Source organism: Rhinolophus sinicus, linkage group LG10 (genome assembly GCF_036562045.2).
Source record: "Rhinolophus sinicus isolate RSC01 linkage group LG10, ASM3656204v1, whole genome shotgun sequence".
Lineage (NCBI taxonomy): Eukaryota > Metazoa > Chordata > Mammalia > Chiroptera > Rhinolophidae > Rhinolophus > Rhinolophus sinicus.
In genome coordinates, this window is record NC_133759.1 from 81,843,530 (window position 1) to 81,861,985 (window position 18,456).

Below are 18,456 nucleotides of genomic sequence, written 5' to 3' on the forward strand. Positions count from 1 at the left end.
GTTAAAAATTATACTCAACGGGTGGCCGGTTAGTTCTGTTGGTTAGTGCGTGGTGCTGGTAGCACCAAGGTTGCTGGTTTGATCCCCGCATGGGCCACGGTGAGCTGCGCTCTCCTTAAACAAATAAAAAAAAGTTATATTCAACCTAGCATTTTAATTTTTTTAGTTAGGAAGGTTGTTCAGAAATTTTGATCCATACAATGACAGAAATGGAAATTCTGATCTTTTTTAATGTTATAAAGAAGGATCCTGGTTTGGTGGTTGCCAGAGGGTAAGGGGGGTGGGGGGGTGGGGGGTGGGAGATGAGGGTAAGGGGGATCAAATATATGGTGATGGAAGGAGAACTGACTCTGGGTAATGAACACACAATGGGATTTATAGATGATGTAATACAGAATTGTACAACTGAAATCTATGTAATTTTACTAACAATTGTCACCCCAATAAATTTAATAAAAAATTAAAAAAAAAAAAGAAGGATCCTAAGATGATAGTCTAAGTATCTACTGACAGAGAAATACATATCAAAAGTATTTAAATTTAGATAATTGTGTATTTTACTAATTTCAACAGCATCTACATATCGTTTAAAACATCTTCATTTAGACATATTTAGACATTCAACAAATACTTATTAAACATCGATAATGTCCTATCAGGTAAGGTTTCTGACTTCATGGAGTTTACATTATAGTGAACAAGAGAAGGAACAAGCAAAAAAAATAATAATAATTTCAGACAATGGTAAATACTCTATGGAATTGGGAGAAGACATTACTTAAGATAGCTGTTCAGGGAAAGCCTCTCTGAGGAGGTGACCTTTAAGCTGAGACCTGAGTGACAAGGAATCAGCCAAATTATCATCTGCCTGCAGGAAAGGCATGGCAAACACATACATGAATTTAAGTGCTCTACTGTCCCTAGATTGGGAACCCCTGTCATAAGGGAAAGATTTTGAGGTCAATACTGGCTTTAAACTTAGCCCTTTGCTTGCTCAGTCCAGGCCATATGAGCCTGAGATAGTCCTTTCCTGGCTCTCACCCACTGGCTTCAGTTTTCTGTCAGTAAAATAGGGCCAAAAGCCTAGATTCTAGAGTGTTGCAAGGGTTAATTGATGCCTGTAACATTCTTTAAGATCTTTAGATGAAAGACAGGGTTCTACAGAGGGTTATTAGAGCCTACCAAGCCCCAGGGAAAAACTCTTCATATCAGTAACCTGGGCCCTCTCCTCTCCAGTCAGTAGCTGTGAGACAATGGTTCTCAAACATCTGTGGGCATTAGAATCAAAAGTTGTTATAATGTGAACTCTTAGGTTCTTTGCCTGAGATTCTTGGTTCTTGTCTTCTTAGTCTATGTTCTTCTGTGGCCTGTCCAGTGCCTCATGCTTCCCAACACTCTAGATTTTTGTCTTTGCAAATGGACCTGCACTTGTATACGAATACACACACATGGTGCCAAAAAAAGTATACACATTTTAAGAAAGGAAAACCGTATTAAAATTGTAATACTCAATATATACCCAAAACAAAATATGAATACAAGTCACGTTTGACTTCTACAGTTACAAGAGGTGCTCAAAGTGGTTAGCATCAGCGTAATTTTAATACAGTTTTTTCCTTTCTTAAACTGTGTATACATTTTTTGGCACCCTCTGTATATACTGGGGGTGCCAAAAAATGTATACAAGTAGTTGTTGGAGAGGCTGTGGAGAAAAAGGAACCCTCATACACTGTTGGTGGGAATGCAGATTGGTGCAGCCGTTATGGAAGGCAGTGTGGAGGTTCCTCAAAAAATTATGAATAGAATTACCATATGACCCAGCAATCCCTCTCCTGGGTATCTACCCAAAAAATCTGAAAACATTTATCCATAAAGACACGTGTGCTCCAATGTTCATTGCAGCTTTGTTTACGGTGGTCAAGACATGGAAACAACCAAAATGTCCTTCAATAAATGAATGGATAAAGAAGTTGTGGTATATATACACAATGGAATACTATTCGGCAGTAAGAAAAGATGATATAGGAACATTTGTGACAACATGGATGGATCTTGAGAGTATAATGCTAAGCGAAATAAGTCAGACAGAAAAAGCAGAGAACCATATGATTTCACTGATATGTGGTATATAAACCAAAAACAGCAAAAGAACAAGACAAACAAATGAGAAACAAAAACTCATAGACACAGACAATAGTTTAGTGGTCACCAGAGGGTAAGTGGGGTGGGGGATGGGAGATTAGGGTTGGAGGATCAAATATATGGTGATGGAAGGAGAACTGACTCTGGGTGGTGAACACACAATGGGATTTATAGATGATATAATGCAGAATTGTACACCTGAAATCTATGTAATTTTACTAACAATTGTCACCCCAATAAATTAAAAAAAAAAAGATGAGGATGGAGAGGATGAAGATTAGGGTTGTAGTGTACCATAAGGGATAACTTGGAAGAGTTAGTGTGGGTGAGGACTCATCCCTTGGAGATAGAACAATAGGGGCCAATCCAGAACAGCCAAAACAATCTTGAAAATGAAGAACCAAGTTGGAGGACTCATAGTTTCCTATTTCAAAGCTACAGTAATCAAGACAGTGTGGTACCAGCACAAGGAGAAACACATAGAATTGACAGTCCAGAAACAAACTGTCACATTTACAGTCAATTAATTTTTGACAAGGGTGCCAAGATAATTCAATGGTGAAAGAATAGTCTTTTCAACAAATGGTGCTGGGAAAACTGGATATCTACACACAAAAGAATGAAGTTGGACACCTACCTCACACCACATGCAAAAATTAACTCAAAATGGATCAACAACCTAAATATAAGAGCTAAACTACTTCTTAGAAGAAACCACAAGTGTAAGTCTTCCTGACCTTGGATTTGGCTATGGTTTCTTAGATATGACACCAAAAGCACAAGCAACAAAATAAAAAAATAAATTGGGTATCATCAAAATTTAGAACTTCTATGCTCCAAATGACACTACCTAGAAAGTGAAAAGGCAAACCACATAATGGGAGAAAATATTTGCAATCATATATCTGATAAAGGACTTGTATTTAGATATGTACAAGAACACTTACAACTCAATAAAAAGGCAAATAACACAACTCAAAAATGGACAAGGGATCTAACAGACATTGACCTGAAGAAGATACATAAATGGCCAATGAGCACATGAAAGCATGCTCAACATCATTAGCCATCAGAGAAACGCAATTCAAAACCACAATGAGCTACCATTCACATTCACTAGGATAGCTATAAATAGAAAGTATTGGTGAGGATGTGGAGAAATTAGAACTATCATACAATCACTGGAGGGAACGTAAAATGGTGCAGGATCCCTAGAAAATAGTGGTGTTCCTCAAAAAGTTATACATGGAATTACCATATGGCCCACTTCCAAGTATATGCAATTCCACTTCCAAGTATATGCTCAAAAGAATTAAAAGCTGGGACTGAAACAGATCCTTGTACACCAATGTTCATAGAGGATTATTCATAATAGCCAAAAGGTGGAAGCAATCCAAATGACCTAGCAACCCAAACTGATGAGTAAACAAAATGTATTATATGCATACAGTGAAATATTATTCAGTTATAAAATGGAATGAAGTACTGATACATGCTACAACATGAATGAACCTTGAAAACATCATTCTGAGCAAAAGAAGCTAGTCACAATGGATCACATGTTATATAATTCCATTTATATGAAATATCCAGAATAGGCAAATCTATAAGGACAGAAAGTAGACTAGTGGGTTGCCTAGGTCTGGGGATCTGGGCGGGTTGAAAGGTAATAGTTAAGAGGTAGAGGATTTCTTTTTAGGGGTCATGAAAATGTTCTAAAATAGTGTAACATCAAATATATGGTGATGGAAGGAGAACTGACTCTGGGTGGTGAACACACAATAGGATTTATAGATGATGTAATACAGAATTGTACACCTGAAATCTATGTAATTTTACTAACAATTGTCACCCCCAATAAATTTAAAAAAATAGTGTGACAGTTGTACAATTCTGTGAATGTAAGAAAAGCCATGGAATTGTACACTTTGGGTGAATTATATGATATATGAATTATATTTCATTAAAACTGTTTAAAAAATAAAAAGAAAGGTAGGGGCCAGAGCCTGGTATCTAACTAGCAGGGTCACAGCAGGGAGGTTGAAAACCTCTAGAGCCTCCAAGACCAAAGGAATTATCACTGCTGGGCAAGAACTGGGGAATTCTCCAATACCAAACTCCAGGAACCTACTAGCTAAGTGAACCCAAGGGAATAACCATGGCCTTGGGAGGTTTCTCCAGGTTGTTTTCAGAAACTTATGTTTATCTCCCATGAATATATCCATGTCTAAAGGGGATAATGTGTAGTGATGCAAACTAGGCCTCTGTTCCCTCTCTTGAACCTCTGCTCTTTTCGATGACAATATGTTCATTTCAGAATCCTTAGCTCCAGTTACTAGTATCTCCTGTTTATTAGTAACCATAGGCCCACAGAGCTAGGAAATCATCTCATCTGAAAGATGCAGGAACAGAATCCAAAGAAGGAGTGTTACCTGCTCAATCACACAGTCACATAAATGGCGTAGATGGGACTCAAATCATTCCCCTAAATTCCCCATGCTAGTGACTATATCCTTAATGAATCAGTTATATCCTAAAGGACAGGGCTCAGGCCAGGGGGAGAGGATGGATGGTAGGAGGGAAACTGGAAGGGGTAGGTGGAGGTGGAAGGGGAGGTCATGCAGTAAAGCAGTAGTTGTTATTATTTCGGTTTATATTTTTTCTCTTTAGGCTTGATTTCTCTCCATATTATCCTTTTCTAGTTAACCATATGGTTCTGTGGCCTAGAAGAATTGTTGGTTCTTAAAGGTCATTGAAGGGTTTAGTCCACTTTAAGAAATAGGCCATAGCAGGAGGAAGGGAATATGAGTATTGCTGCTTTAGGAGATGTCCCTGGCTCCTTTACCAGAGTGGACCTAGTGTGGCCCGTCAGCTTGTCCTTACCATCTAACTTCAGGGTTTCTAAATGAACTCTTTAATGGCTGGGAAGTTCCCTCACTCTCACCTGCCCTTTCCTAGTCTCTCTCTTCACACTGCATACACCCCCAAGTCTTGTCTGGAGACTTAGAGAAGAAGGAGGGAAAGGAGTGCATTTTCCCTTTCATAGATTGACCAGAGATACCCAGAGCACAGTTCAGAGCTCTTGCTCTCAAGCTTTGACTGCTGGGCTAAAGATAAGAGTTGGATGAGTGGGAAAAGACTGAAAACCTAGCAGTCTTGTAGGTCGTCTCCTCCATTCTTCTGCTTCCATTGGAACTGCAATGTAGTGCTGCAAGCTGGGAAACATTTTTGTCCAAGAATCCCTTTACACTCTTAAAAATTATTAAAGACCCAAAGAGCTTTTATATGTTATTAAAGATTCAAAGAGCTCGTTTATATATGTGGCCTTTATCTATTGATATTTACTGTATCAGAAATTAAAACTGAGGAATTTTTATAAATCTGTAAGTTCATTTCACAAATGTGAACATAAGTAACATTTTTTTATGAAAAATATATTTTTCAAAAAAAATTTAATGAGAAGAGTGGAATTTTTAAAGACCCATCTTAATAAAAGACAGATGGATTCGCATATCTGCTTTAGTATTCAGTCAACTGCAATATGGAGTTTTGCTTGAAGAATATAAGAAAATCTGGACTCATATAGATATGTAGTTGGAAAGGGGAGGAATATTTTAGTGGCTTTTTCAGATAAATGTGCTTAGTCCCTCTAATACTACACCAAAATTAAACTATTAGTTTTGTAAAGGTTGAAATCATACTATAAACTTTTCATACCTTGTTATATTAAAATCATTGGTCTATCTTTGGATGGTTCTTTTACTCATAAATGGTTTTGTAAAATTGTGCATTGGTAATTTGGGAAATATCGGTTCACTAAGTTATGTAGTTCTTGCAAATATTGACACATTTTATTATATAATATCAAAAAAACATACTTGTTAATATCATCACCTATCTAATCAGAAAAGTCTTTACATTCCGGTAAACTGTCAACCAAATTTTCAAAATCCTAATTTTTGCCCCAAACCTTCAATTTTATAATTGGAAACAAATACTGCCAGCTATTTTACTTCAAGTGGCAGGCTCCAAAAAATGTCTGCCAAATACACAAGTCTGAATTACCAAAATTTATCTGTTAGTCATACTGTCAAGTAAAACCGGTGTTCCATGAAAAAGTGGTTAGTTCAGCTTGCAACTGGAAGTTGCAAATGTTTTTCCTTGAGACAACCAATGTATAGCAGAAGTGCTCTACGTACACTTCCCATTTCCTCAAATTGAATATTTAAAATATATGTACTCAATTGTCAAGTTTTAATAAAATTAATGTTTACTGTGTCATTAAGGACATTCTCAGTAAAATTGCCTTTGTTTTCTCCCTTTGAGTGCTCAGTGGGGAAGACTACATTAACCATTATATGGTTTGATACTGTTGCCTTGAATTGCACTAAGGCACCAGCAATTACGCAATTTTTGCTTTTGTACTATCAGTGCAAAAGTCAACACAGCGAAAAGTAATATCTTAGAATTATAAGGAAAACAGTTTTTGTTTCCTGGACTCCCTGAAAAAGCCCTGGGGCCTCCAGGAGACAACAGACCATACTTTGAGAATTCTGGCAATATACATATGTATGTATGTGTGTATATGTTGAAATATATATATTTCCCCCCTAAGTTCATATTTCTCTAAATTAAATGTAATTCACTAGATTTGACCTGAAATTCTAAATTTCAAGTAATATGCTTTTTCCTCCTAATTTTAATTTATTGGATAGTGGCATTATAACTATATATATATATATATATATATATATATATATATATATATATACACACACATATATGTATATATATACACATATATACATATTTAAATAAAAAAATCATCTACCAACTCGCTGGAGTTTAAAGGTTAATAACTGGGGTGCTTTTAGAAAGAGTTCTTTCATTACAAAAGTGTTACATGCTTGAGTAAGCAAATTCAAACAATAAATGTACAAATAAAATATTTTTACCCAAACCAGAAATAACAGCATTTTTTAATTCAGCAGTGTACCATGAACATTTGACATAAAGATTTCATTCATTCTTTTTAACAAATATATACTACTAGGTCATTTTTTAGCTGTACCACAACTTATTTAACCAATTCCTTGTTGATGGGCAAGCACGGTTTCAATGAATATCCTTGTACACATATTTTTGAGCTCACATGTGAGTGCCACTGTTCCCCCTGTGGATTTGCTAAGTCAAAGGGAATGTGCATTAAAAAATTTGAAGGCACCTCCAATTACCTAAATATTGTATCAATTTACACTCCTGCTAATGGTACATGAAAGAGCAACAGGGAAATTGTGAGAGTAACTGTTGGGCATGAGATGATGAGGCTCTGCTCTCACCAGTGCTCTTGAAGGTTTTTAAACATTTCTGAGTCCTTCAAGTCACTCTCCAGGAATCCTAATATTTATGTCAAATCCCTGGAACAGTATTGCTGCTTTCTTTGGACTCTTTCTTATGGTTCAATCTTGGTTAAAATCCCTGCTATCCTATGGGCAGAGGCATTGGGTTGGTTTAGGGCTTTAACAAAACCTGAGGCCACTGACAGGCTTGTCCCCTTCTGAGATGTTTGTCCTACATAACTCTTATAACAGCGAAGCAATCCTTTTCAATTGATAAACCTTTTGCATCAACTAGATCTCTCCTGGGGAAGTCCAACCCTTGCTGTTTTTTCTTCCTTGTCACCACTGGTGCCAATGCAAGGGTTCAGAGGGCCTTCAAGGTGAAAAGTTTCAGGGAAGAGTCCCGACCACACTTTTCCTTATAGTTTCTGTGATCTTGTACCAGAGTCATGTCTCAACTAGGCTCTGTATAGGTGTCCTTTTGGGGTCGTAGCAGACACCACGACACTTCCTTGAGGAAGAACAATCTGGGAGGTGGCACTATTACCTGCCCTGCAGGTGAACGCCATGCTGCGTCTCCTGATTTATGGGTCTGCCTTGATGAGCAAGGGGTGTGGTAAACTAGGATGAAAAGAGTCTCCAAGGACAGCCTTCAGAGTGACTCAGTTCTCACTTACAAGCTAAAATTGCTCCCGAAGTGTGGAATCCTGGGCTTGCTCTCATCATTGGTAAGCAATGATGTACTTCTGATTCTTACAGGAAACATCAGAGGGTAACGGATGGGATGGGGTCGGGTAGGTCAGAGATTTTTCTGGGAGATTGTGATCCTAATGCCCAGTCCTTTAGCTCCTCCTTTATTAAAAAAGGGAGTGTGAAGATCAGAGGACTCTTCAAGGGTCTTTCTGATTCAAAAGTACTGATTCACTACATTCCAGACCACCATGACTTGGAAAATAAACTGATTCTTGTGGTGGGGGTTACTATCTGTTCTCTCATCAAGAAAGTGCTCAGATCATGAGATTCCAAACTTTCATCAGTCCTGGGACCTTCTAAAGTCCATGACAGAATGCCATGGTACCAGCCAAGGAAAGCTTCTAGAGGTGGGTATGTCTGCCCAAGTTGCAGGGTACAAGAGGCTATATGAAACAGGATGTTTGGAGTGGTCAGCCTGTTTCCCAAATGTGGGACAGGAAAGATGGGGACTTCGTTGTGATGCACATGGTTAGCTTCTGGGTTTCTCTAAAGGACCTACTGATTGCAGGTTTCTAGAATCCTGTACTTATAAAAGAGGTTGGACAACTATGGACCAGGGTCTCTGGGCTGAACCCCTATACACATGCTGGTACTTACTCCTTTTAATTAGTATTGAGGGGTGGAGGGAGGCTCACTCATATTTTCAGTATGCATCTTTCAGTGGGGGTAATACCCAAAATAGATTCATTCACCAAGGATTCACCTGGGGGAAAAGCGGCTTAATCTTCATTGCTAACCACATGACTTTTCTGTAGAGAGATGCTTCCTTTTGCAAAAAGCGAAGCTAGAACTTGACATCCTTAAAAAAGATTGTTTCCAATCACAGTAAAGATATTTATCTGTGTTCCTGTTCAGTATGTTTCTCTCTGTTCAGGGTTTCTGGATGTTCTATATTGGCTAAGTTCTTCTCATTGCTGTCTGAAACCAAACACATCGCGTGAACATATTATCATCTTTTTCACCGCAAAAAGAATGGTTTCTGCTTAATTTTCCTAACACTGCCAATAACTGTCCCATTTGATCAATCCCGATTGATCACCTGTAGTTTTCTTTTTTTACAAACTTTATTAAAATTTTTTCTGATCACCAGAGTAATATGTACATTACTTATAGAAAAACTGAAAACACAAATACATAAAATAAATTTTAAAAATCACCCACTACCTCACCATCCATAGATAATTTGTCTGGTGTATGTTAATTTGATGTATGGGAATATTCTATTCATTTAATGTGCATTGGGAATATTATATAACTAGTGTTTTATAATTTTATTTAATGTGAACTTCATTTTTAATGACTATAGACTCAAATTGTATACCACAACTGAGTTATCCATTTTCCTGTTAGATATTTAGGTTATATTAATTTTTTTCTATTTAATATTTTATGCCCATGTCTGATTAACTCCTAAAAGATAAATTCCTAGAAATCCAAAGGAATAGACATTTAAAAAAAATAAACTTTTATAAGAAAGACCTTAAAAGTTCTCATCACAAGAAAAAACCTGTAATTATGTGAGGTGATGTATGTTAACTAAACTTATTGTGGTAATCATTTTGCAATATATACATACATCAAATCATTTTGTTGTACACCTTAAACTAGTACAATGTTATATGTCTATATTTCAGTAAAACTGGGAAAATACAAAGTTTTAAGTTTTAACAAAAAAATAATAAAAATAAAATCTTTTAAGTTTTAGAATAATTTTAAAGAAAATCTGTGAAGATAGTACAGAGTTCCCATATAGCCCAAACCATTTCCTCTATTACCAACATCTTACATTAGATTAGTACATTTGTTGCAATTAATGAACCAACATTGATACATTATTATTAGGTACTTGATATTATTAACTAAGATCCATACTTTCTTCAGATTTTCTTCCTGTTTACCTCATGTCTTTTTTCTGTTCCAGGATCCCATCCAGGATACCACATTATATTTAGTCAATCATGTCTCCTTAGGCTACCCTTGGCTGTGACAATTTCTCAGACTTTTCTTGCACGTAATATCTAAGGTACATCCTATTAACATTACTTATCACTGTTGTTGATCAGGTGGCTGAGGTAGTGTTTGTCAGGTTTCTCCACTATAAAGTTATTCCCCACATCTTCCATACTGTACTCTTTGGAAGAATGTCACTTTGCACAGCCCACATTTAGAAGAGGGGAGTTAATGCTTCACCTCCTTGAGGGCAGAGTATCTACATAAATTTGGAATTCTTCTGCATGGAAGTTTATCTGTTCTCCCCATTTATTTATTTATATCAATCATTTATTTATATCCATATAGACATGAATAGTTATATTATACTTTGGGTTATAATCCAATACTATTTACTTACTCAAAATGTTTCAGTCCACTAGGGGCTCTTTCAGTTAACTCTTGTATCTCTTTGATTTTCCCTCATTATTGTGTGTGTGTGTTTAATATCTTCTTACTTTCTGGCATTATAAGATGCTCCAAGATCATCTTGTATATTTGCTGCCCCAGTCTTAGAATCAGCCATTTCTCAAGAAGCCATGGCTCCTTTTATTGGAGAATGAAATTAAAAACCAAGATCTGGGTGCAAGGTTTGCATGTTGCTACGGGAGTGTTACTATTTCTAGGTCTACTCAGCTAATAGAGCAAGAAAAAAATGTGTGTATACTACCTTGTGTATATACACATACCTATACATGCTTTTATGTGTATCCATTTATAACTATATTAAACTGAACATGAGTTCATACTGATGTCTCCACCTCTAATCCATTACCACATGGATCATTCTAGCCTCCTCCCCTTGCTTATCTGTAATCTCCCACTTCAACAGTGAGAAACTAAGCCCCCACTATCTGCCATCCATTTATATAATTGTTCAATTCCAGTACACATACATAGTGGTTTCAGAACTGTTCATGCATATCTCCACGGGAAACAACTTTATCAACTACAGTACAGGTCTTATGTGCTGTTCATTTTACCTTTAGTCTTAGAGCCAGCACTCAGTTCCAGAGTTACACAGGTACCTTTTTCCTCTGCTCCCTTTAGTGAGACTGTTTCACATTTGTAATACAATTAGATTCTTTGTCATAGTCTGCATTCTTTCCGGAATTCCTTGGCCTACTATATGATTTAAAATATTTTTTCATATATTACAGTTCACTCTGTACCATAAAGTTCTATGGGTTTTGACAAATACATAGTATCGTGGATCCACCATTACAGTATCATGCAAAATGCAGTATCATACAGAATTTTAACACCCCCCAAAAATCCCATGTTTCACCTATTCAACCCTTCCCCTACTTCAACCCCTGGCAATCATTGATCTGTTTATCAGGTTCACGGTTTTGCATTTTCCAGAATGTCATATAAATGAACCATATAGTATATAGCATTTTCAGATTTCTTCCATTTAGCAATATGCATTTAAATTCATCTGTCAAAACAGTATGGTTACCAGAGGGAAAAGGGGGTCAAATATATGGTGACAGAGGAAGACAATATAATGACAAAGCACACAATGCAATATACAGGTGATGTATCATAGAATCAAACACTTGAAACTTATATAGTGTTATTGACCAATGTTACTCCAATACATTTAATAAAAAATAAAACAAAATTCATGTATGTCTTTGCATGGCTTGATAGCATATTCCTTTTTATTACTGAACAGTATTCCATTGCATGGCTGTAACAGTTTGTTTATCCATTCACTTACTGAAGAACACCTTGGTTGCTTCCAGGTTTTTGTAATTAAGACTAGAGCTGCTATAAACATTCGCATGCAAGATATAAGTTTTCAAATCAATGGATAAATACCTAGAAGTGCAATTCTGGATTGTATGTTTAGCTTTATAAGAAACTTCTAAACTCTCTTTCAAAAGGCTGCACCATTTTGCATTCTCACTAGCAATAAAACCATTCCTGTTGCTTTGCATCCTTGCTAGCAATTGGCATTTATTTGGATTTTAAGCATTTTAATAGGTGAAAATAAAAATTTAAAGGACCTTGATATACAATTTCTCTTCAGAAAGTTTATATTGATTTCTCTGGAGTAACTTTTGTTCATATACTCCTTTGTTCCCCATTTAATCAGGCACCAAGTCATGCTGATTCTTCATGCTTGCTGACAGTTCCTTTTTCTGCATTCTGATAGCCACTCTTCTGATTCAGGCCTTTTATTACCTCACACTTCGACTAAGCTTGTTTCCTAGACTCCAGTATCTGCTTGTTTCAATCCAATTCACACAACACAGCCAAAATAACAACACAAAATTGTAATCTTCCTTTCATAATTTTTATCTTGGTAACTTTGCTTTTTCAAGAACTATGCTGGGTGGCCTATGGAACCAAACTGGAGAACTTCAGTCCAGTGTGCAACATTTATGTAACCAAATTTCTCTTTAATCTCTTTCTGATTTCTCTGCATTGACCAAGTTAGTCTTTTTACGAGCCCGAAATACAATTTGAAGACTTTCAATTCTTTGTCATCATTCCTATCATTCCTTTCCATTTGGAATGCTTTATCTCTTCTATTGCCCTCAGTGTCCTAGCTCAAAATGATCATAATCAAAGCTTTTTCCTAAACAAAGTCCATTTTTATTTCTCTTTTACTTCCCATCTACTCAATACTGGAAAATAGCTTGTTGTACTGTCTTGAATGTGATTTTCTATTTAAGACAGTTCTCTATTATTCCTTGTGCATTTTATCTATCTAATCATCAGTCAATAAATATATGCATCAGTGTAATTGAGATGAAATACAATAAATCTGCTTTTATGTTTTCTCTAAAGCTCTTGGCACAGTCCCTTGCACACAGCAGGAATTAAATAAATGTGGGTTGAATGAACAAACAAAAAATTGCAGAACTTTAAAAAAATACTTTATTTAATTTTTTATTACACAAAAAGTATATGTTGACTGTGGGAAAACTAAAAAAGAAAAGCTTAGAAAATACAAATATTCAAAAAAGAGACAAATAATTTTATAAATCTCTGTATAATTCCATTAATCAGAGACAATTACTATTAACCTTGAAAATCTCAGTTTTTATGTGTAACCTACTATATACTTTTTCTATTCATGTATGGTATTTGATTTGAAATGTTGACTCTATTTTGTGATATGAAATGCCTCTGAAGTTATGTACCTTTAAAGTGTACCGCTAAAGGTCAAATGGACAAACAAACTTGCTAGGTCTAAGAGTGTCACACACCAAAGTATACCAGTCACCTGAAACATGAGTTTTGGTATTTCTGATTCCCATCTTGGAGACCTTCCCACCAAATCCTAACTCCTCTCAAAAACCCCATTGCATATTCTCCTTGACATGCTGTCCTTTATCTAACAATTCAAGGATTAAGGAATCCTGACAAAGCCCCAAGGAAGACGATGGATATTTTTGCTCCCTTCTGTCCCCTTTGTTGAGAACTGGAGTGATTTCCACCGGAGAGGCATTTATATACTCATTAATTTTACAAGTTTGGAAAAAAACAACAACAATGAAACTACTCCTGGCACTAAAGGTGTATAATCAAAAGGAGAAATATCATTTACTTACCTCATTCTTGTTGGCTAGGCAGGCAAGGATGGGACTTCTGGTGGGCAAATAGCATATATATATATATATATGCCCCTTTTCGGGAAGGGTAGGCTCAGTAACAGAATAAACTCTAGGAAACTTTCTGAATAATTTTCTTGGGCTTCATGGTGGTCCAGCTGTAAACATAACTCCTTATTTTTTAAAATATACCCACTTCCTAGATGTTGCTAGACATCTTGCGGGTATATTCAACTATAGCTCAAATATGTGGTAGTCTTCAGTCTAGTTGCAATTTTATGATTTTTCAATTAAACTAATATATGTAAAGCATTTTCAGGAGGATAGAGAGTAGGTTAGAAAGTGAGACATCTGTAGCATTGTTTGTTAATCCCCTCCCCCAAAACAAGGAAAACAATCTAGATGTTCATCATTATAGAACTGAACAAATAAATGGTACACTCAGTCAATAGAATAATACTATGAAGTAGTAAACAAGAACAACAGCTCTTTATGTACTGACATGGAATATCTCTAGAATAAATGAAAACAAAAGCAAGATACAGAAGTGTGTATAGTATGTAGCCGCTTGTGTTAAAAAGAAAAATATCATAAATTGACATGTATGGGATTTCTTATATATGTATAAAAATCTCCAGAAGAATATTTTAAAATATGGTTTGCTTGTGAGAGGAGATCTGAGTGTTTAGTGGGCAAAATAAAGATTTGGAGTTCCTAACTTCCATACTGGCTGTCAAACTGTTGATAATAAGTGTCTTAGGTAAAGGTCCAGGAGAAAAAAAGATTACTGCTCAATCGTATTTTCCTGGCTATATTCAGGGCTGGTTGCTAGGCACTGAGTATTTTTCTCTCTCATATATACTAGGGAAAATGTATATACCCACATTTCCTTTCTCTCTGTCCTTGAGATTCATTACGTTTGTTTAAAGAATGTAATGAGTTTGTTCAGGGAGTTGCATCAGAAATTATTTTTGTATTAGTGGTAGGAATGACAAGTAGTTCCTTTGTGATGTTGCACCAGTCAATACCTGTTTTTGCCTAAGGATGTATCCATACCAATTCTGGATAATCCAGCTTTGAAGTGGGTTGGGCAGTGCTGGGTTTCTTTTGTTGGTGCTATTAGTTTGGGTTGTGACCTAGTCACATGTCTTGAAAATTTAAACAGCACAGAGGATATGAACTAATTAAGTTCCACAAATTCTAACTAAAGCCAGTGTACATGGCATTTACACCAAAATAGTTTTCTAGAAAAGGTACAAGACTTTTTTCCACTTTCTGCAACTTACTATCTAGAAAGAACATTTACCTAACATGTTCTGCTCATAGAAAACACTTTTTTCTGTTTTTTGTTTTTTGCAATGTGAAATGCCAAAATGAGCAATTACTTAACCAAAGAAATGTTCACAATCTTCAAAATGTTCTTTAAATGTCTGGCAGAATCCGTTTAAAAAGTCAGTTTGAAAAAGTCATTATATTCTTCATACATTTTTCAGATTCCAGTTCAAGGGAGGTGAAATATTAAATATTGCACAATCAAGAAGTCTTTTGTTAAATTTGAGAGAGGGGACAATGCCACATCGTTTGCTTTTAGACAACACGTTGGCTTAAAAATCATATAGACATTCTATGGGTCAAAGGACATTTGCCATACAAACTTCACCAAAGGCCTTTCTCGTGATCTTTGATCATAGGATTAGTTGGAGCATTATTATTTTTAAACCCCTCTTTATTGACAAAGGAGACAGAGATAAAGATAACAGAGGTAGAGGTCCCTTAGGAGAGTAAAGATCCCTTTAGCTAGGTAGCCTTGGTTTGCATCAGAAAGATCTGACCAGAATTAGTTTGGTTGGCAAGACCCAGGGGCAGATGGAGGACTCTTGAAGGACGAGTAGCTAACAAAAATGAGTCTTTTAAGTTTGGCACTTTGCTAAGCGCCTTCTGTTATTGCCCAATTTATTCATAGCAGAAACCCAATGAAAGAGGTACTAATACGACTCGCATTTTACAGATGAGCCGCCTAAAAAATCAGAGATTAAACAACAAACGCCCGGAGGTCACACAGCAAGTGACGACACCAGAACTCGAAATTGCTCCAAAACACGCACTCGTAACCACTGCCCCGCGGTCTGACTTCCCGCGCTCTTCGCGGCCTTCCCACCTCCTTTCGTGGGACAGTTCCCAGTACTGAGGCATGGCGCTGTCCAGCCCTCAGGCCCGCCGCCTTCCACAAGCAAGAGAACGCGGCCCCGCGGGGCGATCCCGCCCGCAGGTTGTAGAACTGCCGCGCCCAGCCACGTCCCGGCACGCGGGCGGGCCGAATCGCCTTCGGGCGGCCATCCCAAACAGCACCATGGTCCTCTCAGCTTCGCGCGCTGGGCTCCTCTAGGAAAGGCGAAAGGTGCTCGGTGCAGGACCGGCCCGGTCCCTCACCTCTTGCAGCCCCCTACTCCAGCCCAAAGAGCCTGAGGCAGAAAAGTCAGGCAGCCTCACCTGTCCCAGAAGGGCGACCTCTCTAGTGACTGACGCTCCGCTTTTCCAACCAGGGCCTGGTAGGAAGGTGGAGCCTAGCTGAGACTGATGGCTTCTTCCTCCAATCCCTGTGCAGCAACCCTCCGGGAGCAGTCTCAGTGCCTGGAGGAGAGCGACAGGTGGGCGCTGCATTACCTACGCGCCTCTTGCATACGTGACGTAGAAGTCTCCCCGAGCGCAGGGTGAATTCTACTCCAAATTTCACCAATTGTTGCGAATCGTCCGTCACTTCAGCCATCATTTTTATCAAAAGTGGAAATTCCCCAACCCTTTCCCGTCACCTCAGATGGAGGCGGGATAAATGGTACTCTTATCGGCCAATTGTACCACGCGACGTCCTGTGACAACGTGACCGACACTTTATAACGCCAATGAAGTCTCCCATTGTCAGGGGTCACTATGACTGACCATAAGGCCAACTAATCCACTTTAAGGTCGTGACGCGATAGTCAGAGAGTTTGACCAATAGACGTAGAAAAAGACCGGAAGTCAGTGCGCGGGGAGTAGGAGGCGGGTGTTCGCAACCGCCTAGGCCTGCGCGGGTCAACGCAGCTTTGAGGCCCCGAGCCAGCGAGCGGCGCGTGACGAAGAGCCTGAGCGACGGGTCACCTTGGCCAATGATCTGCAGCCGCTTTGGTGCTGTAGCCAGTGGCGAGTGTGTGGGGCGGGAGGCAGCAGGTTAGGCAGTGAGAAGTTAGTGGCGCTGCTGGGACGGGGGAAAGGAGACGCTTCTTCCTCCTGCTGTTCCTCTCCTTCCCGGGATCAGCAGCGGCGGTGGCCGCGAGTGACTCGGCAGTGTCTCCGGCTCCGCGTGCGACCATGCTGACCGACGGCGGAGGCGGCGGCACCTCCTTTGAGGAGGACCTGGACTCGGTGGCTCCGCGATCCGCCCCAGCCGGGGCCTCGGAGCCGCCTCCGCCGGGAGGGGTCGGGCTGGGGATCCGCACCGTGAGACTCTTTGGGGAGGCCGGGCCAGCGCCAGGAGTCGGTGGCGGCGGCAGCGGTACGGGCGGAGGGGACGCGGCGCTGGATTTCAAGTTGGCGGCTGCTGTGCTGAGAACCGGGGGTGGAGGTGGTGCCTCTGGCAGCGACGAGGACGAAGTGTCCGAGGTACGGCTCCGGGACCCCCATCTTCCACACAGCGTGGGGCATGAATGCTCTCTGGGCCGGCACAGGGCCCGGTCCACCCTCCCGCTGCCCGGGCGGAGTCGTTCTCTGACAGCGATCGGCCCCAAGGAGCAGTGGCAGCGGTGCGGGCCTAGCTGCGCCCTCGGCTTACTCTTCAGCGCGGCTCAAGCCGGACCGGTTCCCGTCACCATCAGTAGACCCACAATGGGGAGTCCTTTGGTCCCTGAGCTTCGCGCGGGAACCAGGACTCGTCAGGCTACCTCCCGCCCACCCCGCTTTGGAGATGGGGGGGGCGGGGTCTTGCTAGAGTCCCTGCCCTTGGTACTGAGAGAGCGAGACAGAAAGGGAGAGAGACTGAGACTGAGAGACAGGCAGAGCTAGCCAGCTCAAAGAGCATTTCCACTACATGCCTCTCTCCATAGTTGAGGGGTTGGACATATATTTGCCTTATGCTTTACCTGTGTATTGAAGACGGGTCGTTAATTCCCTTCTTTAGTTTGAGCCAGGTGAGAATAAATAAGGAGCTCGCTGCTTTTACCCTGAAAAATCACGTGAGTCTTGCACCTGGAACGTTTTGTGAAATTAGACAGGAAAAGGAAGTTCCCGTGCAGTTTTGAACTTCAGAGTAGCTGGATAACTGAACTCTGTATATTTTTAGGCTTGGAGAAGGTGGGGCACCCTATGGACACCTTTTGCAGAGAGGGAAATTAGTTATCAGGTCGTTCGTTTCTTTTAACTCGTGTATTCTGGGCCTTGTTTGGTCTGAGCAACCTAGGATGGTAGGTATCATGTTTTGGGCTCTAAGGAAAAAGGAGATAATTTATATCTGTACATTTTTCCCCCTTCACTGTGGCTTGGATATAATACTGTACTGTGATGACTATTCTAAGTGCTCAGAGTATTCTATTTTGGTTCTAAGGTGTCTGGTTCATCCCCTATGACCAATTATTTTAACCTCTGATCTTGGTGTTAAAGTACAGGGATTTCTCTATGTGTACAGCTATCCT

The 18,456-nt window shown here is 39.2% G+C and overlaps 1 protein-coding gene across 10 annotated transcripts in view; it reads left to right on the plus strand.

Moving 5' to 3' along the window:
* The first annotated feature begins 16,992 nt into the window (after positions 1–16,992).
* The window catches only part of ANKHD1 (ankyrin repeat and KH domain containing 1), a 113,192-nt gene continuing 111,728 nt past the window's right edge, over positions 16,993–18,456 (plus strand). For 6 of the 10 annotated variants that reach the window (XM_074313634.1, XM_074313635.1, XM_074313636.1 and 3 more), the window contains exon 1: positions 17,008–17,431. In XM_074313634.1, coding sequence (XP_074169735.1) covers positions 17,141–17,431 — 291 coding nt within the window. In that variant the 5' untranslated portion in view covers positions 17,008–17,140. Of the gene's footprint in view, positions 17,432–18,456 lie in introns of all 10 variants that reach the window. The other 4 variants (XM_074313637.1, XM_019740240.2, XM_074313639.1 and 1 more) reach the window with 2 other exon arrangements.